This window comes from Podarcis gaigeae (assembly GCF_964106915.1).
Source record: "Podarcis gaigeae genome assembly, chromosome: 15".
NCBI lineage: Eukaryota > Metazoa > Chordata > Lepidosauria > Squamata > Lacertidae > Podarcis > Podarcis gaigeae.
In genome coordinates, this window is record NC_139692.1 from 2,078,916 (window position 1) to 2,103,730 (window position 24,815).

At 46.1% G+C, this 24,815-nt stretch overlaps 1 protein-coding gene across 15 annotated transcripts in view; it reads left to right on the forward strand.

Annotated features, from left to right (window-relative positions):
- The window catches only part of SORBS3 (sorbin and SH3 domain containing 3), an 82,968-nt gene that overhangs the window by 36,533 nt on the left and 21,620 nt on the right, over positions 1-24,815 (forward strand). For 5 of the 15 annotated variants that reach the window (XR_014558124.1, XM_083713529.1, XM_083713532.1 and 2 more), the window contains exons 2-11: positions 2,551-2,659; positions 4,414-4,671; positions 11,549-11,657; positions 13,093-13,325; positions 14,397-14,460; positions 16,639-16,677; positions 17,721-17,814; positions 20,590-20,686; positions 21,083-21,142; positions 23,754-23,831. Coding sequence is in view for 14 of the 15 variants with exons in the window: in XM_083713529.1 (XP_083569655.1) it covers positions 2,618-2,659; positions 4,414-4,671; positions 11,549-11,657; positions 13,093-13,325; positions 14,397-14,460; positions 16,639-16,677; positions 17,721-17,814; positions 20,590-20,686; positions 21,083-21,142; positions 23,754-23,831 (1,074 nt within the window). In the remaining variant the exon portion in view is untranslated. Of the gene's footprint in view, positions 1-1,240; positions 1,461-2,550; positions 2,670-3,036; positions 3,143-4,413; positions 4,672-11,548; positions 11,658-13,092; positions 13,326-14,396; positions 14,461-16,638; positions 16,678-17,548; positions 17,815-20,589; positions 20,687-21,082; positions 21,143-23,753; positions 23,832-24,815 lie in introns of all 15 variants that reach the window. The other 10 variants (XM_083713530.1, XM_083713533.1, XM_083713528.1 and 7 more) reach the window with 7 other exon arrangements.

Genomic DNA, 24,815 nt, shown 5'->3' on the forward strand with positions numbered 1-24,815 from the left:
CACCTTTGAGTTCAAACCAGTTCTTTCTCTGCCGTCAGGGCTTGTATTAAAAAATACTGTTGACCAGGAAGATATCCTGGATGATAGTATCAAAAGCCGAGGGGAGGTCAAGGAGAACTAGCCATGTCAGACTTCCCTCTCCTGATTGACGCTGTTTTGGTGCTAAAACTGGGCCTGGAACGGGATTGAAATGAGTCAAGAAAATCAGCTTCCTCCAAGCATTATTGAAATTGTGTGATTACCACCCTTTCAAGCATCTTGTCGCAGAAGGGGATATTTTAAAAAACAAAAAACAAAACAACATTTCTAGTTTGCTCTTTGTTGAATATTTTCAATCCCAGAGCAGAGAACAAAATTAATAAAAATAATCATAGAGCTGGAAGGGGCCCCAGGGGTCATCTGGCCCACCCCCTGCAATGCAGGAATAACAACAATGTGCAAAAATGGCAAAATCATATAAACAGATCCAATAACAACAAATTAACATGAATAGTAATTATGATGATGATAATCAGCTGGAATGGGACCTGTGCAGGGGGCAGGAGGTTCCTGACTGAGCTGCTCTTTCAGCAGACTGGGAGGAATGAGCCAGCTTCTTCTTGGTGCCACAGAGGCAGGTGGGAATGGCTGCTGGCAGGTGGTGCTTGAAAGAGAGGGATCCTGAGGGATCTGGCAGTACTGTCTACTTTGTGTTGCAGCTTTGATCCCTGGCATCTCCACTTAAAAGGTCAGGTGCTGGGGAAGACCGTTCTGTCTGAAAATCCCAGAGTGTCACAGCCAGTCTTAGGCAATTCTGGTCTAGATAGTCTGGTCTAGATAGTAAGGCAGCTTCCTATATAGATGGAGAAAGTTGGCATCCACTTCTCTTTGACTGGTATCCTACTGGGTCAGAGCTGCAGCTGTTTCAGACTGGTTCCCCAAAGACTGGTTCCCCAAAGAATCCTAGGAAATGCAGCTGGCCACTCACAGAGTTACAGTTCTGAGTCCCCAGGATGCTTTGGGGGAAGCCATAACCATTAAATGTATGGTGTGGATGTGAGCAATATCAACATGGTGTCATTTCAGAAGGTGGGGCAGATTTTTTGCAGCAGGGTTTAGCAGCCTGGTCTTGTACATCCAAGAACAATTTGCAAAGAAGAAATATATTTTAGAAATTTTGTTGTGTTTAAATATTATTATTTTAATCATTTTTCAATTCATTTTCATATTTTCCTATTATTATTATTAGGACTTTTTTCAGCCGTAACGCACCAGAACAGAGTTCCGGCACCTCTCAGGTGGGCCCGGAAGTGAGGGGAGAGACCTGACTAGCTTCAGCAAAGCCCCAGTGCACCTCTGGCTCATGAGGAGACTCTTCCTGGAGCCTGCGTTCCTCAGCCAGCAGCACAGCTTTCAATATCGGCCACTGGTAGCAGAGGGACGCAGGAGCAGCGGCTGTTTCACCTGCGAGATACCTCCAGGTGAAGCCCCATTGCGCTCTGCCCCCCATACCACAGAGGGAGGAGAAGCTGCATTGCCAGGCTGATCCAGCTTGTTCCTCACTTGGCTTCTTTAAACTGCTGCCTTCCCCCAGCTGAGCTGCACGAAGAACCCCCAGGGTCCCTCCTGCTTGCATGCAAATGACCCCCCCTCTCCGATTCTGGAATCCCCCTCCAAAGGTGACTTGCCTTGCCTCCACTGATATGTTTTCAGTGCCAGGTGTTTAGTATATTATTTAGGGTTTGTTTAGTTCTTATTTGGCCCACATATTTAGTGTATAATTTTAATGCTGCTCCTCTTGAGTTTTAGATTTTGAATATTATTACCTGTTGTTGCTTTTATTGCTTGCTGATTGCTTTTATGGTTTTATGACTGCCTTTTGTTTTTAACAGGGACGCAGGTGGCGCTGTTTGTTAAAGCCTCAGCGCCTAGGACTTGCCGATTGAAAGGTCGGCGGTTCGAATCCCTGCGGCGGGGTGCGCTCCCGCTGCTCGGTCCCAGCGCCTGCCAACCTAGCAGTTCGAAAGCACCTCCGGGTGCAAGTAGATAAATAGGGACCGCTTACCAGCGGGAAGGTAAACGGCGTTTCCGTGTGCAGCTCTGGCTCGCCAGAGCAGCGATGTCACGCTGGCCACGTGACCCGGAAGTGTCTCCGGACAGCGCTGGCCCCTGGCCTCTTAAGTGAGATGGGCGCACAACCCCAGAGTCTGTCAAGACTGGCCCGTACGGGCAGGGGTACCTTTACCTTTTACCTTTGTTTTTAACAGTATTTCAACAATTCTGTGTTTTCTTCCTGATCTTAAATGCAGTACCACTGTATAGAGGTTTTGGTAGTGTGCACATTTCTTGACACTTGATCAATTTACTAGTTAAGAGGTGGGAGATAAATTAATTAAACATCCTATCAGTGGTTGACAACCCTAGTAAAGTGAACAAATGAAGGCATGTGAGGACAGGGTTCTGGTGGAGCAGGGAACACATTCCTGGCTAAGGAACTAACTAAGTGAAGCTGTAAAGAGGCTGGGCTCCAGGGCAACTCCATCATGCCTTTCTTTTCCTCTCCCTGCCTAGGAAACAGCAACCCTGAGCTGACGGCTGCCTCTTCGAGGGAAGCATCTGCATGTGACAGGCACTGCTGATGTTTCAGAACTCCAGATCTGGGATGCTTCAGTCTCTGAATGTGAGCCTTGGTTATTATGCTTTAACTCATAGTGATATTGTTATCAGTCACATTAGTATTATTTTTACCATTGCTGTGCCTGTCTTTAAATAACAGGAAATGTTTTTGAACAGATTGGTCTGGCGTGTGGACTGGAGATCCCAGGGGAGCCGTTGATGTCTCTTGTAAATAAAGGCAGGGATTTAATCCATTGCTGGCTGAGGCACTGGGATTTCTGGTCAGGCATTTGTCTAGGGGCCAAAAGAAGGCATTGGCTTCTCTTATTCCCATGGATGTCATAATGTGAGGCTCAGAGCCCTGGGAGGATGAGTAGATCACATGCAGAAAACCGATGAATAGCTAAATTGGCAGTGCTGTTTCCCATCCCTTATTTTCAGGAGAGAGAAACACAGAGTGGAGCAGACCGTAGCTCAGTGCTAGAGCAGCGGCTTTGCATGCAGCCTGAGTTCAGCTCCTGGCATCTCCAGCTACAAGAACCAGGTAGCAGCTGATGGGAAAGGCCTTCTCTTGAGGAGCCACCTGTCCTGCATGGTTTAGCTGAGGTTCCTGCATTATGGGGGGGGGGGTGGACTAGATGGCCCTTGGGCTCCCTTCCAACTATACATGCTGTCAGTTAGGGTGCACAGTACTGGGCTAGACAGATGGAATACAGGCAGTTTCCTCTGCTCCTGTTGGTTGTATCCCATGTGCAGTCAAACCTTGGCTCCTGAACGCCTTCCAAATGCCGAAAACCTGGAAGTAAATGTTCTGGTTTTCAAATGTTTTTTGAGACCCAAACGTCCGATGTGGCTTCCACTTGAGCACAGGAAGCTCCTACAACCAATCAGAAGCTGTGCCTTGGTTGTTGAACATTTTGGAAGTCGAATGGGCTTCTGGAATGGATTACGTTCGACAACCGAGTTTTGACTGTATTGCTAAGTAGCTTGTTCTATTAGTGCAAGGATTTATGCTTGTGCAGTGGAACTCTCCACCCCACCCCCCGTCTGCATGCCCCCTAGGTCTGTGCTGGAGCAGGAGAGGACACAGAGAGGAGTGGGTGAGGGAGCGTTCTGTTGCGCAAGTGTAAATGCTTAGGCTAGCAGAACAAGTGCGTACCGCCCCATAGCCCAGTAACCAGAGGCAGCCTCAGGTGAGCAACTCTGCAAAATGTGCCCTACTTTGCAGAGGACAGACTTCTCTTTGAAGGGCTGTTGGAAGACGCTTCTCGGTTCGAAGGAATACGAGGAGTGTCTGCTTCAACAATACTCTTAAGAACAGGGCGGGAATGGGGCTGCCCAGCAACAGTCGGCTCCTGGCTGAGCAGGCATAAGGGTTGCCTGGTCCAGTCTTCCCCACAATTATTTCAAAAAATTATCTGTGCATAAATCAGTTTATGCAAACATGTGCCTGTGTGTTTCCCCTTTTTCCAACAACTAATTTCAAAATTTGACTCCCTCTTCCAAGGGCTTCTCATCTGGTGCCCGTGCAAAGGCTTTCACTTGTGCTCCTGTAAAGGTGTCTCTTTCTTTTGACAAAGTGTCTATCCCTCCTAGAAAGAAAGTTATGTGGCAAAATGTGCAACCAGTTCTGATAGCCACAGAGGCAGAGCCCAGGGGAGGTAGCCCACCGGCTCCTGCCCTGAGGTTATCTGCCAGCCACTCTTATTCTGAGCTGAAAGGGTCTACCTGGCGGTGACATGTTGCCTCAGTATTACTGTGATTGTATACACCAAGTTGTAATGCCTAAAGAACGTTCTCTTTTCCCAATCCGTGCAGAGTGCGACATACACGGAGCATTGTCTTCATGTCCCAGGAAACTATTCATCATCCCCTTCCCCACACGGAAGGCCTCATTTTACCTCTCTGCCATCTCACTCCAGAGCTGGAGCACCTGAGGAAACACTGGGCCTCAGTCTGGATGACTTCATCCCATCACGCCTCCAGAAAAACTCCTCTTTCATCAGCAGCAGGAACCCAGCATCTCCTCAGGCTACATCTACTCCACAGATGATGAGGGCTCCCTCGAAGCACAGAGTGAGTGACTGTTGTTCATTTATAAGATTTCTTAGCTGCTCTTCACCACAGGAGCCCAGAACAGGTTACTACAATATCATTGTACAGTTACACAAAACAAGTAAAACAATAATGTGGTTATAAAAACAAGTAAAATCCTTCCAAACAAAAGCAGAACAGTATCAACTCGCCAAAAAAGCCAGGTCCCACAAAACAACATAACCTTAACTGTCAATGGCCAGGGTAAAGAGATGCGTTTTAAGCAGACAGCAGAATCAGTGCAGCAAAGATGCTAGAGGCAGTCACAGAGGAAGCCATTCCCCCCTTCTGAGGATTGTAAAATTCCCAGGATTGCCCCTGCTTTAACCAAACTAATTCAGAGGAATTGCCAGTGGGTGACGGCACTCACCTGACTGCTCATCACCCCCATGACTTGCAGGGGAGCCCTGCCACCCACTACTGGGAACTGCATCAGCAGCCTTAGGTGAAAACTGCACCTGTGAGGTATAGCTCTGTTTAATTTACCTCTAACAAGAAAGAAGATTCCACCTAAACATTAGGAAGAACTTCCTGGCAGTAAGAGCTGTTTGACAGTGGAATTTGCTGCCAAGGAGTGTGGTGGAGTCTCCTTCTTTGGAGGTCTTTAAGCAGAGGCTTGACAACCATATGTCAGGAGTGCTCTGATGGTGTTTCCTGCTTGGCAGGGGGTTGGACTTGATGGCCCTTGTGGTCTCTTCCAACTCTATGATTCTAACTTTTTTGTTAGAATTACAGGCAGCCATGGGAAGCTGTGATCAGAATAGAGTGGTGACAGTTGGAGACGGGGGTGAGAAATACTTTCTGTGCTGGAAATCTTCCTTCTAATATGCCCTCCAGCTTCTTTTCCCCCCTGCAGAGACAAAAAGATACAGAAGGTTTTAAGGGTCAAACAAGACTTGAACTTCATTGTGTGAATAAAATTAACATGCACATTTTTTTGTTTTGTAATTAGGAACCCCAGTTTGGGCGGAGCAGGGGATGGGAAGATGGGTAGGTGGAATCTAACCCTTAGTCTAACCAGTGGTTCACAAACTTGGGTCTCCAGCTGTTTTGGGGCTACAACTTCCATCATCCCTAGCTTAGCAAAACCAGTGGCCAGGGATTGGCTTCGCAAATGGTGTAAACAGGAACGGTTTGGATTCTTAGATCACGGGCTGCAGTTTCTTGAAGATGGACTTCTGGCAAGCGATGGGCTGCACCTCACAACGGTTGGGAGGAATGTTTTTGCAAAAATCCCAGAAACCTCATCAGGAGGGCTTTAAACTGACTAATGTGGGGGAGGGAGACAGTGCTCCTGAACATAAGAGTCTATCAATTGATGAAGATGATCATCCAAATGTCATAGACTGAATGGAGCAAACAGCACGCAGACCTAGTGGTGGGAGGAAAAAATCTTTAAATAAGAGACACGGGGGAATGATTAATGGACTTCAATGTCTGTACACTAATGTGCAAAGCATGGGAAATAAACAAGATGAGCTTGAGCTCTTGGTACAGCAAACTAAATATGACATAATAGGCATCACTGAAACCTGGTGGGATAAGTCCCACGATTGGAATGTAATAATGGAGGGATACAATCTATTTCAGAGAAACAGACCAGACAAGAAAGGAGGAGGAGTGGTGTTATATGTCAGGGATGTGTATACCTGTGAAGAGATCCAAGATTTAGAACCTCAAAGCCAAAGTGAGAGCATTTGGGTCAAAATTAAGGGAGAGAAGAATAACAGTGACCTCATTGTGGGAGTTTACTATAGATCCCCAAGCCAAACGGAGGACATATAGATGATGCCTTCCTGGAACAGATGGCCAAGCATGCAAAAGGAAGGGAGATAGTAGTAATGGGGGACTTCAATTACCCGGATATTTGTTGGATGTCAAACTCAGCCAAGAGCATAAGGTCAAACAGATTCCTCACTGGCCTTGCAGACAACGTCATTGTCCAGAAAGTGGGAGAAGCAACAAGAGGAACAGCCATTTTAGATCTGGTCCTAACCAATGTTGATGACCTGGTTAGTGGGGTAGAAGTGGAAGGATCATTAGGCGCGAGTGATCATGCTCTTCTGAAGTTTACTATACAGCGGAAAGGAGCAGCCAAGCATATTAGGACTCAATTTCTTGACTTTAAGAAAGCCGACTTCATAAAACTTAGGGAAGTGCTGGGTGAGATCCCATGGACAGTAATACTAAAAGGAAAGGGTGTTCATGATGGCTGGGAGTTTGTTAAGAGGGAGATAGTAAAAGCACAACTTCAGGCAATACCAATGAGACGGAAACATGGAAGGTGCCTAAAGAAACCAGGGTGGCTATCTAAAGAACTTTTAACTGAGTTAAGATTAAAAAAGGATGTGTACAAAAATGGAAAAGGGGGGAAACCACCAAAGAGGAATTCAAACAAATAGCCAGCACGTGTAGACACAAAGTCAGAAAAGCTAAAGCACAGAATGAACTCAGGCTTGCTAGAGAGGTTAAAAGCAACAAAAAAGGCTTTTATGGGTATGTTCGTAGCAAAAGGAAGAACAAAGAAACAGTGGGGTCACTCAGAGGAGAAGACGGTGAAATGCAAACAGGGGACACAGAAAGGGCTGAACTCCTCAATGCCTTATTTGCCTCAGTCTTCTCCGATAAAGAAAACAATGCCCGACCTGAAGAATTTGGAGGAAATGATTCAGCAGAGGAAACACAGCCCAGAATAACTAAGGAGAAAATACAAGAATACTTGGCTAGTCTAGATGTATTCAAGTCTCCAGGGCCAGATGAACTGCATCCAAGAGTATTAAAAGAACTGGCAGATGTGATCTCAGAACCACTGGCAGTCATCTTTGAGAATTCCTGGAGAACAGGCGAAGTCCCGGCAGACTGGAGGAGGGCAAATGTTGTCCCTATTTTCAAAAAGGGGAAAAGAGAGGACCCAAATAATTACCGCCCAGTCTGTCTGACATCAATACCAGGGAAGATTCTGGAGCAGATCATTAAGCAAACAGTCTGTGAGCACCTAGAAAGGAATGCTGTGATCACCAATAGTCAGCATGGATTTCTGAAAAATAAGTCATGTCAGACGAACCTGATCTCGTTTTTTGACAGAATTACAAGCCTGGTAGATGAAGGGAACGCCGTGGATGTAGCCTACCTTGATTTCAGCAAGGCATTTGACAAGGTGACCCATGATATTCTTGTAAAGAAGCTGGTAAAATGCGGTCTTGACTATGCTACCACTCAGTGGATTTGTAACTGGCTGACTGACCGAACCCAAAGGGTGCTCATCAATGGTTCCTCTTCATCCTGGAGAAGAGTGACTAGTGGGGTGCCACAGGGATCTGTCTTGGGCCCGGTCTTATTCAACATCTTTATCAACGACTTGGATGATGGACTCAAGGGCATCCTGATCAAATTTGCAGATGACACCAAACTGGGATGGGTGGCTAACACCCCAGAGGACAGGATCACACTTCAAAACGACCTTGACAGATTAGAGAACTGGGCCAAAACAAACAAGATGAATTTTAACAGGGAGAAATGTAAAGTATTGCACTTGGGCAAAAAAAAATGAGAGGCACAAATACAAGATGGGTGACACCTGGCTTGAGAGCAGTACATGTGAAAAGGATCTAGGAGTCTTGGTTGACCACAAACTTGACAGGAGCCAACAGTGTGACGCGGCAGCAAAAAAAGCCAATGCAATTCTGGGCTGCATCAATAGGAGTATAGCATGTAGATCAAGGGAAGTAATAGTGCCACTGTATTCTGCTCTGGTCAGACCTCACCTGGAATACTGTGTCCAGTTCTGGGCACCACAGTTCAAGAAGGAAACTGACAAACTGGAACGTGTCCAGAGAAGGGCAACCAAAATGGTCAAAGGCCTGGAAACGATGCCTTATGAGGAACGGCTAAGGGAGCTGGGCATGTTTAGCCTGGAGAAGAGGAGGTTAAGGGGTGATATGATAGCCATGTTCAAATATATAAAAGGATGTCACATAGAGGAGGGAGAAAGGTTGTTTTCTGCTGCTCCAGAGAAGCGGACACGGAGCAATGGATCCAAACTACAAGAAAGAAGATTCCACCACATAAGCATTAGGAAGAACTTCCTGACAGTAAGAGCTGTTTGACAGTGGAATTTGCTGCCAAGGAGTGTGGTGGAGTCTCCTTCTTTGGAGGTCTTTAAGCAGAGGCTTGACAACCATATGTCAGGAGTGCTCTGATGGTGTTTCCTGCTTGGCAGGGGGTTGGACTCGATGGCCCTTGTGGTTTATTCCAACTCTATGATTCTATGATTCTATGATGGGAACTGTAGTCCAAAGCAGCTGGAGACCCAAGTTTGGGAAACACGGGTCTAAACCTTAGAGGCTTAGACCTACCATAGTTCCAATGAAAACAACACACCCCTCCCACAAACAGAGGCACAACTATTTGCATGCTGGTGGAAGATCCCATACTGCTCAGGCTCCCCATTCAGAATGGTTTACTCAGATAACTAAAATTATGCAAGTTAATTTCATTCACGCAGTCAACATCCTATCTGGTTAGGTCCTAAACCATCCCAGCTGCCCATTTTCTCTTATCACCTGACCTGCAGCTTCCAGTGACTGTTTGCCAAGTCAAAAGTTGCATGTAATTTTGTACAGCAGGTAGCTTGGCCTTCACACTCTATTTGATAAAGCAACATGTGTAGCAGGAAACTTATAAGCCTAGACAGAAAGGCCAAAGGGCACATCTGCCTGTGTTCACATCATAAAGAAAAGATAAATAGAAGCAGGTGTTTCTCAAAGGATATAAGGAGGAAATTCTTGGAAATAATTAAGCAATTAACCCCGCAGGTTTAATTCTCTGGATGTGCTAACTGTGGGGAACCTGCGACCCATTAAATGCCACTGAAGTATGACTTTCCTGGTTCAGGACCCAGGGCCATGCTGGCTGGAACTCAGGGGAGCAATTTCTGAAGGGCCTCAAGTTCCAGGCAAATGTTCTGCGTGTTTCTCCTCCCCAGGGACTTGCACTTCTTTTTTGTGCTGCCTCACAGGTTACTTCATCAGGGACAAACTAGACGATAATGAGAAAGGGTGACTGCACTTCATGCTTCTTTAAAAAAAAGTGGGGGGGGGACGGACTGGAGGGAGTCCAATAAGGATTTGCACTTTCCTCTCTGCTTCCCCCAGGAAAGCTGCCATTAGTACAGTGGTACCTCGAGTTACAGATGCTTCAGGTTACAGACTCTGCTAACCCAGAAATAGTACCTCGGGTTAAGAACTTTGCTTCAGGATGAGAACAGAAATCGCACAGCAGTGGCACGGCAGCAGCGGGAGGTCCCATTAGGTAAAGTGGTGCTTCAGGTTAAGAACAGTTTCAGGTTAAGAACGGACCTCCAGAACGAATTAAGTTCTTAATCTGAGGTACCACTGTAGATAGTATGTGTTGTTGTTTAGTTGTTTAGTCGTGTCCAACTCTTCGTGACCCCATGGACCAGAGCACACCAGGCACTCCTGTCTTCCATAGACAAAAACAACATAGTATGTAAGACTGTTTAATTACCGTAATTTAAGCAGTGCCTCTGGAAAAACTGGTTCAGGTAAAGTGGATGTATATTTGTTTTTAAATTGAATTGTTTTAAAAGACTCACAGCGAGTGATTTCTTTATAAAATAAGAAATAGGAAAGAGTACTTTAGTTTTACAAGGTTTTAATAAAGGGGTTGTGTTCCCAAGCCTCTCTGTGGCTCCTGGACAGCTGACTGCTCATCATTTCTTTTCCATATTGGAGCTGCAGGCTGCAAAGTTGTTTTAAGTCTATGTGCCCTAGACTAGGTTCCTGAAAAGGAAGAGGTTGACTAATTATGGCTGATTGTATTAATGAATTGGTTTTCATTATGGGCTGGTGTAGGTTTCATTAGTACATTGATCCTTGGTCCACTGGGAGCAGGAGCTAAGCATTGCTGGTTTTGCTTGCATGAGGCTGTCCGGGTAATCATTTTGTTCACCAAGGTAGACTTTATAATCTTGGCAGCCTAAATCAGCTTTCACCAACTGGAGGTCCTCCAGATGTTTTGGACTACAACTCCCATTGGCAGATTTTCCATCTCCACATTCATCCTAAGTTAACAGTCCCAGAAAACTGTTCTGTCCCCCCAGATTCACAACCAGAGAACAGTCCTTTCTCAGGTGGTTACTGTGGCTTTGTTTCACTTCTTTCAAGCCCTGCTCTGCCTTTCTTCCTCGGAAAAGTCCCCGTCCTCAAAGAGGCTTACACATTTTAATGCAAAACACAGTAAGAACAATCAAAATAATTCACTGTGCCTCTAGTTTACTAGGTGCCCAATTTCTCAGTGAAACTGGGTATAAGTCAAAATAGTTTATTATTCCAGACAGTAACAACTTCAGTTACAACAAAAAATCAGACAACATTCATATAGACGGAGATATAAGAAATTCAAGGGCAAATATCAATATTAATTCTGCCCTTTCTTTTGCAGCTAAAGCCAATTTGCAGTTGGGTTAATCATTACTTTTAGATTTATTTTCTAACAATTTTATTCTAGACATTCAGATGCAACAATCTTTCAGAGGCAGTTTATTTCTGAATGCCAGTTGCTGAAACCTGAGGAGGGGAGAGGGCTGTTATGCAAAGAGGGAGAAAAGCTTATCTCTTTCATTTGCATTTTTGGAACAAAAAGTCTCAAAAGATAGCGGGATAGATGTCCCACTCTCCAAAGATTACAAGAACAAATTTGTCTTATCAATACATGGAACTCCTGAACCTTCCAAGGGTGATATTTATGAAGAATGTGAGAAGTCTCATTTGGATTGGAACCCTTTTCTGGTGCTTTTAAAACTGAGGTGAAACTAATGGGCTTGTGCTGTTGCTTACAGATTCCTGTGATTCGTAATTGTGGTTCAAACACCTTGAATTTTGAGTTCCACGACACAGCCCCCCGCACTGTGCACAATGGCATCTCTCAGCCGTGGAAACCAACCTCAGGTAACTCTAGCCAAATATGGAGGAACTCAGGGTTTCTTCTTGGCAAGAGAATGGACACCTGGTGGCCTTTTGCCGCCTTCGCTTCCTGTGTTGCCCATTTGCTTGGGCCTTTGTGTTTGATTGAAACTCAGCCCAGCTTCTCACTCTGTGCTTTCGCAGTGCTCCTGCGGTGTGTGTGTGTGGGAATCCATGGGCCATACATCTTTTTCTAAGGACTGGGCAGGGGGAAGATCAACTTGCAGGTGTAGGATATCAATCTGGAAGAGTAAATTAATGTAAGATGGCTTTATCTAGAGATAATGGATCATATTCAACTCAGAGTAAGCCCACTGAAATTAATGGCCTTGTCTGTTAATTTCAATGGGTCTACTTTGAGTAGGACTAGCATTAGCTACAGCCCAATGAATTGATCTAATTGAAGCGGAATTGAATTGATTTAGAGCAGGATTTTTTGATAAATAAATTGGAAGTAATTGAATTGAAGAGGAATTTATTTGGAGTGATCTGGGCTGGGGTGCTGTGAATAATTAATTTGACCTGATCTTTTGGATAGATTGACATGCCTTCTGTGACATTTAAATTCTAAATATGTATCCATATGTCTCCATGTACAAATATGTGTCTATAGATATGCAAAGCTTATGAAATTTTGTGACTATGGCCACATGTCCTGAATCCTTCTTAAGTGTCTAGCAACGCCCCTGCTGTGCTCCCATCAGTGGAGGAGCTGACATCTCATGGGACTAATTTGACTACTAGATTCATAAGAACTTAAGGACTGATTTATTGCATCTTACCAAGGTCCATCAAAAGGGACACGTGTGGTGCTGTGGGTTAAACCACAGAGCCTAGGACTTGCCGATCAGAAGGTTGGCGGTTCGAATCCCCGCGACAGGGTGAGCTCCCGTTGCTCAGTCCCTGCTCCTGCCAACCTAGCAGTTCGAAAGCACATCAAAGTGCAATTAGATAAATAGGTACCGCTCCGGTGGGAAGGTAAACGACGTTTCCGTGCGCTGCTCTGGTTCGCCAGAAGCGGCTTAGTCATGCTGGTCACATGACTGTACGCCGGCTCCCTCGGCCAATAAAGCGAGATGAGCACCGCAACCCCGGAGTCGGCCACGACTGGACCTAATGGTCAGGGGTCCCTTTACCCTTTACCTTTACCAAGGTCCATCATATCTAGCATTTTGTTTCCATGAGCAGCTAGCCAGATTCCTCTGCTTGGAAACCCACAAGCCGGCTCTGCTGGTGATGGCCACCCTTTGTTTATCACCAACACATCCTCTTTGGAGGTATATTGCTGCCATGAAATGTTTGGCTATTGTGGTTAATATGGTATGAGCCCAGTAAACCGCTGTGTTTGCTTTATGTTGGTCTGGCTGACCTTACCTCCTGCGGAGCTGGCTCACTAGACATTGCCTGTATCTATTTGCAGCAAATAATTGGTATCCCACCTGGCCTGCTAAAGAAATTAGACCACTGACATCACAAGCAGCACCTGTCCCTCACCCAGCTGGTTCACCTGCTCGCCCAGCTGTCAATGGCACTGCACAACCAGGCTGGTCCGCCACCTGGACAAAAGATGGCCGGAGGAAGGAAAAACGCTGGGTGAAGTATGATGGCATTGGACCAGTGGATGAGTCTGGGATGCCCATCGCCTCACGATCGGTGAGTCTGTAGATGAAGCAGATGCAAATAGGATGCAAAAATCCAAGCTCTCTTCAGCATCCCCTCTCCTCTGCTATGTACTTTAAGCACTTTAAGTCTGTAGCCAAGCTAATTTGAGCTCATGATCTTTTGAGGCTTCTTTTGAACTATGGAAAACTGGGCTGGTTCTGCAATTAAGTGAGAACCTCTTAAGATTGGTTATCTGAATGCTGTATCAAAGGGAACAATGTGGGAGGTTGGCCTGAAGTCGAGAGTGTTCCCAGTGGCCTCCATGAGCTTGTTTGCAACAAAAGCAACAACAAATCTCCCCCGTTGCCAAAAAATATGAAAAGAAAGCACATTGGCCCAGCTCAGATGGCGTGTGTGGTTTAGTGCAAACCATAATTTGCAAACTGACTTGGGAATGTGTTCTCCTTCTTCCATTTTCTACCCTTCTCCACTGGAGCTCTAGCCTGCTTTTTCCTTGTCAGCCTAACCATGGATGAAGCTTGGTGTCTGCACTGATGCTGCTAACCATGGCTAACGTGAACTAATATTCCCATCATAGCTTGGATTTGAGCGCATATGCAGATACGCAACATGAAATCATAGATAAAGGCCAACAAGGGAATCTGCACCACAGGGAGGAGGAGGAGGAAGTGGGAGGCATTGCAGTATAGAGCTGAACTGAAATTTCTCAGAAGAAAACTAATTTTTTCATCCTCCTGAAAAAAGATCACTTTGCAGAATATTCTCCAAATATTTTCCACTATTTTTGTGGTTGGCACCATTCTCCCATCCTATCCCCAATGCCCTAGAATGATGCCCTAGAATGATGGCTAGGGTGACAACTGAGATACTTCCTTAGGAGAAGAAGAAGAAACTGTGCTCCCTCCACTGCTTATAGTGAGTCTTCACAGCTTCAAAACTGTTGGAGAATGTATCTTCTCCCTAGACAAATTTGGGGAAATGATCCCCATAGATTCCTGCCCTGGTTCCTTCCTGCCCATCACTTCAACCCTGTCTTACACCCCCCCCTTCAATTCTCTTTTGCAGCTGTTAGTGAATTTGCATGTCTGGTTTCTGTTGCAGAGTGTGGATAGTCCTCGGGACTGGTATCGGAGCATGTTCCAGCAGATCCACAGCAAGCTTCCTGGTACAGTTTGTCAGGGCATCACATTAATCTAGTCCCTAAATTTGTATCAATAATCCTTGAGAAACTATAGTCAGCATGTGATCTATCCAGTGAGACATGTCTCTGCAGATATTGAGCATCCCCTAGTGGTTCAAATCTCATTTTCTAGGCTGCCCATGTTTTAGGAAAATGAAACTAGTAAAATAGTGCAACTCTGGCCGGTAAGAAGTCTTATCCTGAACACAGCTGGTGGCTTTCAGCAAGCTAAACCTCAGGCTTCAAACTATGGGCTCCAGGAGAAAATGTTCCTCTCTGTTGTGGGAGGTGGGATTTTTGGTTTGTTTTTGTTCTTCTTTTTATTGTGTATTTTGTGTTTTTTATATCGTAATTTTATGTTGTGAACCACCCTAAGATCTGTGGATGAAGGTCGGTATACAAATATTATTATTATTGTTGTTATTATTATTTTATTATTATTATTAAGGTAACAGCTGCATTTTATATATGAAAATGGAGGGTCTGGTAAAGGCAAGGGCTGGGTGAATCTGACAATTTTGGCTTCTCAGCTTCTCATTTTTTCAATTTTAAATTCAGTTCTCCACATTTCCACATTAGATTACATTTTTTAAAGTCCTCATTAAAATTCATGAGCATTTTCATCCAAATTTCAACTAATACACAAATTTTTTTATGCAATTTTGCTTCACTCACACATTTTTTGCAAAGCAATTTTCTCTAATACAGTACATTTTTGTATGTTATTTTCACAAATATATGCATTTCTACAAAACACATTACCCAGTATATGCATTTCAGTGCTCATTGGAGTAATGCACTGCAAAATTCATAGAAACATCAGTGTCAAAGGATGGCTATGTTTCAATTCTTGTATTATTTTGGAATGTGCGGAGCCGATTGGTTCACCTTCAATTGCAAACGGAACCAAATGTTTTCCATCCCTAGTTCCTCCTCGCTTCTTGGTCCCAGGTGCAGCCTGAAACCTGAATGGCACCTACCAAATTCTAATCCTATTAAGTCTGCAATCTCCTCTTTCACTCAATTCTAAGAGTATGAATAAGCGCACACTTTGTGTCTCTAACATCAAGCCAGCTTCTACCCCTGCCCCCCATTCTGACTACCAGTTTTGAAGAACTCTAAAGCTTCTCACTATTCTGTCACAATTTGGTTGGTCCTAATAAAGAGATGGCTCAATTGTGGATTATTGCAGTTTTTCTTATGGAGGAATGTGTCTTCCTTTTTATAGAGATAATGTTGGGTGACCCTACAGGGTTGCTGAGAGCCAGACCAAACAGTACTAAACAGGTCATAGGGATTCCCACCACCCCAGGTATATTAATGCTGTGTGAGCAGAGGCCATCGGTTGGTCAGTTTCTTTGCCCATGATCCAAGCCAATGGCCTTTACCAAGTGGTGGAGGAGGAGGAGGCACAATGCAGACTGCCTACCTTTCCCTTTGAACCGCTCTGTGTTCACTGCCCTGTAAAGTGGCTCCCCGGGGTCCAAATCCTTTGCCACGTGCCCTGCACTTGATGCGCAGTCTTCCTTCCTCCACTTCCTGTTGTTTGTTCAACACGCTCCGTTCTGAGCAGAGACCTCACTTGGGTGCCCTTTGGCCTCTCAGTGTGTACGGGGCTGGAATCAGCACCTGCTATCCTTGAGCAGGTGTCTGGACCCCTCCCCTCCCCTTATTTTTATTTATTTCTTGGCCTGGCATTCTGAGCAGCACAAAACAGATGGACCCAGCAACGCTTTTGCTTTGCCACACTGCCCCTAATCTAGAGCTGTGGGGCATGGTGGGAAATTACAAGAAGGGATGGGGAGAAGTTTGGTTTGGTTTGCCTTTGAATGAAAGCCTAGCTAACTCACACCAGGTAAATGATACATGAACCGCAATGCAGTTTCCTTCAAAATCTGCACTTTTCAGCAGTTCTCCAACCAAATAATATATACAAAAATGCATATATTAGGGGAAAGCACTAAAATGCTAGCAAATTTTCATGAGGACTTTTAAAATAAAATGGAGAGAAACAGAGACTGGCAGGTTTGTCCATCCCTAGCCAAGAGAATGACATTGCCAGCACAGCTAGGTGATCATGGCAGGGAAAGAGGCTCGCTAGAGACCCTTAGGCCAGCTCAAACCTGGAACTGGTTCTCTCTAAAAATCTCCCTTTCCTTTCAGAATCAGAACTGGACTGGGACTTCTCCTACAACTCTAGAGGTAGGAATTGGTTTCTGCTTCTGATTGTGCAGCTTAGATGTCACATTTGGCAATGGCCAAGTAATTTTACACTGACAGATGATTCCCAAATAGTGTCAGGAACAACCATAGGCTTGTGTGGGAGTCTGTGTTGGGGGAGAACCCAAATGCAAAAGGCTGTGTGTCTATGTGGAGTTATTCGTCAGGAAGTGGTACCAAGGAAAAACAGAATGCTGTGGATGGATACTGGGGCCATTCTCATGGTCATTCCATATCAAGTGATCCAACTTTTTTACCTCATGTCATCTAATTTTGTTAATATTTTGTATACTTGTTGAATGATCAAAACTAAGTTTAAATCTAAAATTAATTTTTTCACCTTATTCCATTTTTGAGTTATGAGGGTTTGAAATTTCAAAAAAATTGACAATTTTGGCCTTGCCAGACTACACAGAAACCTTTAAGGCTCACCCCAGGATTGAGATATGTCAAAACTAAAAACACCAATCTCTTCAGAACTTCATAGGCTTTAATATGATACGTCACATGATGGCTACACTTAAAATTTTAAATTTAAGTTAGAAAATTTATAATTTTAAAAAGTGTTAAAAACATTAATGATAAAAAGATTCCAAACAATGTATTAGTTATTTAATATTTCTAAGAGCAATCTGCAAATTTTCATCTTGGGATCTCAATGGGATCATATTAAAAAAATATTTTGTACTTACATGTCTCCTTTATTGGATTCTATTTAGGGTAAACAAGTCTTCATAATATCAGTTGCTACAGGCATTTCTTAAAAAAGTTATTCAGTTAAAAGGTGTGTTAAAAGCTAGTCAGGCTTTTCTTTTTAAAATGTGTGCCAGACTGGTAGCTTCCTGTCTTCTAGATATTATGGACTCCAGTTCCCAGCAGCCACAGCCAGCAGAGTGATAGGAGCTGGTGGCCGAAAGAGTGTGGGGGGCGCATGGGGTTTCTGAGAAGCAGCCTAACAGGAGAAACACAGCTGTCCCTTGAAGAAGCCTGTCTGCTCCAGGGAGCTCTCATTTTGTCCTTCTCAGGGCACAGGACTCCGGGGCTCATGCAGAAAAGCCCACCAGCAGCCCTGGCGTCAAGCAGCCCTGGCTTCAGGCATCGGCAGAATGGCTCAGACTGGTAAGTGCAGCCCCGAGGGAGAGGCCTGCGTGGGGAACCTTTATTCCGTCAACTGGGGGCGAGGAACTTCAGAGGCCAAATGAGCCCCCCAGGCCTCTCTGCTTGGGCAGTGTGACCCCTTGGAAGATTCCCCAGAAGTTCCTCACATGCCCCCCCCCCCCCCCCACAGAGCAGGCTGCTGGATTAGAGACAGGTTGCTCTTGCCAGACAATGCTAAACTAATAACTTGCAGAGGCCTTTTGAAATTAAGGCAGAGGCTACAGGTTGCCCAGCATTGCCTTAGGGTAGACCCTTGGTTTTCAGCCCGTGGACCTGGGTATTATAGTTCCTGGGGGAGAGCTAAGGATCCTCTTTCTCAGCTGTCTCACTCAACTATAGCTCCCAGGAGGTATTATAAAACAGGGCATATGTGCGTGTATGCTGAGAGCATTAAAAATGAAAGTAAGTCGCTTACACAGCCACCTTGCTTTTTGGTGGGTTCGGAGGCAGTGTGCTGTGGATGTGGCCAATGAGGGAAGGGGAAGATTTGTAAACTTAAGGGGCAAGCTGTGCCTCCTGCAGTTGCATTTTGTAACTTGGGGATAGTTAGCCTCACTGTGACTTAGGAAGTATGAGCGCCATACTAGACATTATGTGAGATAAACAATAGCCGTCACAGGGTGTGTGAGAGCAGGAAGGAAGACTACAGCCTGATTTAAAAGCACACATGTAAGCTGCTATTGATGCCAATTTCAGCAACTCTCTCAGGACAAACTGCAGATCTGGGCAGGAGGTTTTTTTTGTCAGGACCACAGTGTGGGAGGAACTGGTTGACTCCCCACCTCTGGGTGCTGTGGTCTCAGTACTGATTGGGGGGCACTGGCTGCTCTTAAAACAAACAGGGGAAATGGCAAGCACACATTTTGCTTCTTTAGGTTCTGAAAGGCTCTGTAAAGGATAACACACCCATCTGAATCTATGTGTGTTCCAGTGCCCAACTGTGCCCTGGGGGGAGCTGTGGAGCATGCCAGCAGAAAGTGGATTTTGGAATTCTGCTTGGCAGAACAATTGGCTGCTTGACCAATTGGTGTAGATGGGTCCTTGATATCTTGACTTGATGAGTTATCACTTGAGCACCAGCAGCTGAATGCAGGAGCTTCCTCCACTCAGACCGTTGGTTCTGAGATGAGGTCAGGTGGTCAGAGGTGTAGCTGCTGCGGGAAAAGTTTTGTCACCCCCCTCCCCATCGGCGGCTTGGGGTAGGCTTGGGGTTATGGGCACCCTGGAACTTCCTTTGGGCTCTGCTACATATTTAGTCAGCCTCGATCGTGGCACCTTCAGGCACTTTGCTCCCTGGCACGCAAGGGATCCCTCAGGACTCCTTTGTACACTGTCCTGTTTCCCCACCACCAAAAGCATGTGTGGCCACGGAGCTCTCACCGCCTCCTGCCAGGCTGGGGATCTTCAGCCAAGCACAGCAGCTGCCTCTTGGTTAACGCAGCTCTGTCCATGTCTCCTTGCTCTCCCTCTGTGAGGTGCGCAAGAGGAGGGTGGCGAAGCCAGCCTTAGCGGCCCAACGGAGGCTAAATCAGGAGGTGGACAGCAGCTAACTCACTTCGGGAAGTGGCAGCAGCAGCGGGCATCGCTGGGCTGCATGTCGGAGAGGCTTATCTTTGGCGCTTGGCTCCCGGGCAGGACTCTTCTCAAGCACAAGGGAGGCCAGCGTGGCGACTGCCCGACCTCCTGCTTGCCCACCTGTTCACAACGGCGAGGGCTGCCCCTGTTCTGCCTCCAGGCCCCTGTGCTCTGTCGGGCCACAGGTCCAGCGCTCCCGTTCCCAGTGTGGTAGAGGCCGCTGGTGGGCTCTGGGTCGCCTTTTTGGTCCTTGCGCTGGGCACCCCTGGCTCCCCTCTGGTCGTGGCGGTTGTGGCAGGAGGTTTTACGGCTCAGGGATCGGCTAGGCAGTGCAGCTGGTGCTGGCTGCCCTTGAGCTTTGCACCACTGTGTGCCCACCACTTTGCCTCGCCAGAAGTCCTCAGGATTCACCCTTTCTGGGGTTCCGAACAGGCAGGCAAAATGAGGCGGGGGAGGGTCTTATTGTTTGTTTACCTCCTTGCGTCTGGCCCCTGGCGGGTCATCCTTCTTTCCCAGTGGCACGTGCGCACATTTTAAATAACTTTATTTATTTATTTATTTTTAAGTGTTGTGAGCCCCCCGCTTTTGAAAACATATTTTTGCCAATTTTTCACTCCCCTTAGAGATGTCACCTGGGGCAGCCTGCACTCACCACACACCCCTTCCTCCGCCACTGCAGGTGGTACAGAAGTGCGCTCTGCAGTGGTTTCATGGCCATTTTGCAACATTTGCTTTGCAACAGTCCCGTGATGTTGCCATGTGTGTGCAAAGGACACCCCCTAAAAGAAAGGCATAGGGGGCAGAGGAAGCAGGACCAGCCCTATCATTAGGCGGAGTGAGGCAGCTGCCTCAGGCAGAAGACGATGGGAGTCTCAGGTTCAGTCCCCAGCATTTCCAAGTAGGGCTGGGAATGTCCCTTGCTTGAAAGCTTGACCAGCCCCTTCCGGTCAGTGTAGACAATACTGAGGTAGATGGTCTGACTTAGTAGGAAGCATCTTCCTATGTTCCAGTCCAGGGCACAACACGGCTATCCATTGCAGCAGCCCCTGCTGAAATGTGTCTTGCCTGCCTTTGAAGACTCGGGGGGGGGGGGGGAGTCACAGGTGCAAGAAGTGGAGGAGCTCGCAGCCCCTTTGAGATTCTCTTCTCTTTCTCTTGCAGGAGAAATTGGGAAGCAGCTGATGCTGCAGCCATGGAGCCCAAGAGCATTTTTGACTATGAACCTGGGAAGTCATCCATCCTCGATTATCCCAGCTCGGTATGCAAGCCTCCCTGGATTTAGTTGTGCCTGAACTAGCAGTAGACCCAGATTGTGTCTGGACTGGATCACATATTGTCAGTCAGCTGTCTGAAGGACAAGACTGCATTGCTCAGCACGTCTCCTGGCGTGTCAACCCCACTGAGCTCCGTGAGGCACGCTGCTCACATGTAGTGTCACACTGCACAACTCTTTGTGCTCATATTTGAAAGCAAGGATGTGGAACAATGGTTGCAACATATGGAGAATAACTTAATGAAGCGGGAAATCCCAGCCATTCGCCCCCTCCTCCCCCTTCTCAACAGTCCTCATTCAGACCAAGGGATGTGTGTCCTGCTTGAGGATTCCCTCCAATACAGCAGCCTCTTTACTGATGCTTTGATTTGCCCTTTGCAGCCTTCGAAGCCCCTCACAGCACATTCAGCACAAGGCCGTCCCCCCTCCCCGCCCATTGAGGTGAGTATTCTGCAGTGCCAAGGGTGAGGCATGCGTAGCCTGGGGTCGCAAAGCAAGACCTGGGATCCAGCCAAGCCCATGCTGTGCACTTCCTTGGGGGCAGGGGAAAGCTAGCACAGAGACTTATTGAGCCAGGAGGAGGGGATGGGGCTGCTGTCCCTGAGATCCTCCCTGTTGGCTTCTCCCAAGGCAGCCGGAGAGCAGCTGTGTTTACTGGCTTCCATGGAGGAGGATTCTTTGTTATTTCCTCTCCCCCCTCCTCCGCACTGCAGATGCACTGCCAAGATCTGCATGCTATGGATGGGGAAGAATGCTCTAGGTCACCATTCAGAGCAGGAGCCCTGCTGCTGTGGTCCCCAAATAGGCCTCACAGAACCAGGTGCCTCTTGTGTGCTCTAGTCAGGGTCATGCACACCCCACACTAAAATATTTAAAATCTGCATCCAGACCATTCTGATTCCACATAAAGAAATACTCATTTCTGCAACTGTTGTGATTTGTGCTTCATTCACACAATTAGGGTTAGGGTTAGGGTTATTTCAGCAGGAAGCTATGCAGGTAATGCAGCAGGGCAACCCACAAGTAGCCTCCAGCGTCTAGGACTTCCAAAGCTACACCTGGAGCCATAAGGACTTGAGACTTTGTTTTGAATTTAAAAAATGATATTTCCAAGAAGCCAAATCCTGCATCCAGTATTACATTCTGCACTCTTGTTGAATCACGCGTATATGTGGTTCTAGATATAGCACCTCATTACCTTTGCCATTATGACATTATAGTTCCCTTTCACTGCAATGTGTGTCGGCCCCTGCTGCTGCCAGAAATCAAGACCATCCTCGCTTTGGGTGTCATGTTTAAGCTACCCATCTCATTGCCTTTGCAATCACCCTAAATTGCCACCCTATAACTCTTGTACTGACTTGCCTGCAACGAAATGGTTAATAGCTGCTTGAGGCCTGATTGGCGCCTCCACATTAAGAAGCGACTTCCAGAGGAGCAGCTGTGTTAGTCTTGCAGCAAAAACAACAGAGTTTTGTGGGACCTGAAAAGAGCAGTAGGATTACTGTGGCATACCCTTTTAGGGACTGGAGTCCACTTCAGCAGATGTGTGATGCAAGTTTCCACAACAGTGAAAAAACTTCCAGGCACATAAAATGCACAGCAGCAGCCCAGCCATATCAAATTCAAGTTAACACCACAGAGGTGAGAAGCCTGAGGGGGAAAAAAGGTGGTCCCTGGAAGATAACAGATTTGGTGCCAGGCACACCTTTCTAAACAGAGTTCTAAAACAAGGGCACCACTGCAGAGAAGGCTCAGCTTGGCATAATCGTACAGAGATGTACCTTGTTTTGAGACATTCTTAACACCCACTTTGCTCACATACCCCTGAATGGGGTATACAAATCAGGACTGTGGCACTGAAACAAGCCGTTGCCAGCAAGCCAGTCTTGAGTCATGGCTGCTTGTTGAATTGCTCATCATGATGTGCTAACATTAGGATCTACTCACAACAGGAGAGGATTGAAGGCTGGGGAGGGGGCCAGTTAGGCTATGTGCGCAGGCTGGGTTGGGGGAGACATTTAGTGCAGCTTGCATTCAAATCTACCTAATTGACACTTCCCAAAGCAATATGCAAAGTGAAACACAGCCATCCTTTAAAATTTGCACTTCTCCTAATTTTGCAGTGCAGTTCTCCAACCCAAAACTATGTGCATAAATGTGTATATTAGGCAAAAACATGCACAAATTCATGAAAAGTGCATAAAAATGTATTGTAATGCATGCTTTTTTTAGTATATTAGAAATGCACAATGAAATGATGAGTTTTTGTGATGAGTTTTTTTTTAAAAAATCACAAACTGATGCTGAAATGGGGTGAGAACTGAATTTTAGCATTGGAAAAATGAGAGAGAAATGAGATTCCTCCATCCCTGGCATCGGAATGCTGCTAATTCATAGTAAATTACGATGAGCTGGAATCTCCTATTCCATCCAGCCTCCTTATAAATTCAGAATCATTCTCCTTGCACAGCAGCTTCTGCCACTCAGATCAGAGCATCCTTGTGCAACCTAGTTCTCACACTAAGGTAGATGAACTGAGCCTGGGCTGTACCACTGCAGTCTGCAGGTGGGTGTTCACATGATGGAATTCTCCCAATGAGAAATAAAATGCCTTGCACATAGAAAACCAGCATGTCATGGAGGAGGGGTGTAAGCTAACCTTTTTCCTGGCTTACTAGCTTTCTATGTGTAGGATTCCCCCCCCCACCTGCAGGCTAAATCAAGCCACAGATTTACCCTTTTGGTGAAAAACGAGAGCTCTTTGCCCATAGCTGTCTGTCCATCTCTGTGTGGTGTTCTTAAGACTACACAGAAGGCTGCTCCATTGAACTCAGTAGGACTTCTTCTATGCATGCAATATCTGGTGGCTTAAGGAGCCACTTCACATGACAGTGTCTACGAACCTTGTTTCCAGGCATTTCTGTGCAAGTGGCCCCATCGCTGCCTCCTCATGCTTCTCTCTTGACTCTCATGTAGCTCGTTTGCTGTGGCCACTGCAGGCTTCTGCCTACAGCCCCCCCCCCCACTGCCTATTTCTTCCCTCTTTCAGGAGTTACTGGAGAGGGAGCTGCAGCAGCTGAGCGAAGAGCTGGACAAGGACATCAGGGCCATTGAGCTTTCCCTCCAGGTAACTCTTGCCTTGCTGCCCTTGCTTTCTGTGGCTGCTGCTTCCCTCGCAGGGACGGCATGGCTGCCTAAATGCCTTCTTGGGATGCTGGGCACTCTTCTTCACCATCCTTGTACCATTTGGGCTTACTCAGGCAGGTGAGCCGAGGGCTGGAACCTCAAAATCTTAAGGATAGGACTAATCCCTAGTTGATTGGATAGAGGGGTGGCACTGGAACGATTAAGACTAATCACATTTCAGACTTAATTTAAACTAATGAAATGGTTCACTTCTCTTGCATTAGCAAATCAGCACAATGTCTAAAATAATAAATGCTTTGCCAATCATTCCTGACTGTTTTCAATGTACCTTCTCTTTGATGTACAGTATCAATCTATTTTTGTTGCTATTTCCACCCAGCGTAGGAAAAGAAACAAGCTTGCAGTGTTAACCCACCTAATTCATGCTATGAACAAGCCAGGGTTTGTGGCTTTTTGTGGTTTATTGTGGAAAAGCTGAATGCTATTGCATGTGCCCCAACTGCTTCTGCTTCAAATTTCCCCTGGCGCAAGCAGGAGAAACAAATCAGGAAGATTTGCGCTCCTGTTATGTCTAAACCAGGAATTGCAGTTTGTTGCTTCCTAATGTGCTACAGTAAGCCAGCAACAAACCATGGTTTAAGGTTGGCTTGTTGTGATTGCTGCTTGTTAGGGAGAAACCAATAGCAACCCTTGGTTCAGATGTAAGGGAAAGCCTCCTGCTTTATCCAGCTCATGCCAAGGGAAGAGAAGAGTGTGACTGTCCAGTGTGCGCATACGCTGCTCACACTCAGTAAACCACCAGAAACCAGAAACTCCAGTTTATCCTTTAGCGTTTCCCATCAGTGGGATTGACTCTGCAGGTAAGTTTCTGTAGAACTGTAGCCTTAAAAGCACTGTGCTTATTTGAAATTTTATTTACAGCACAACTCTGTGCATGTTCATGTGAAAGTCTGAGTGTGCGCAA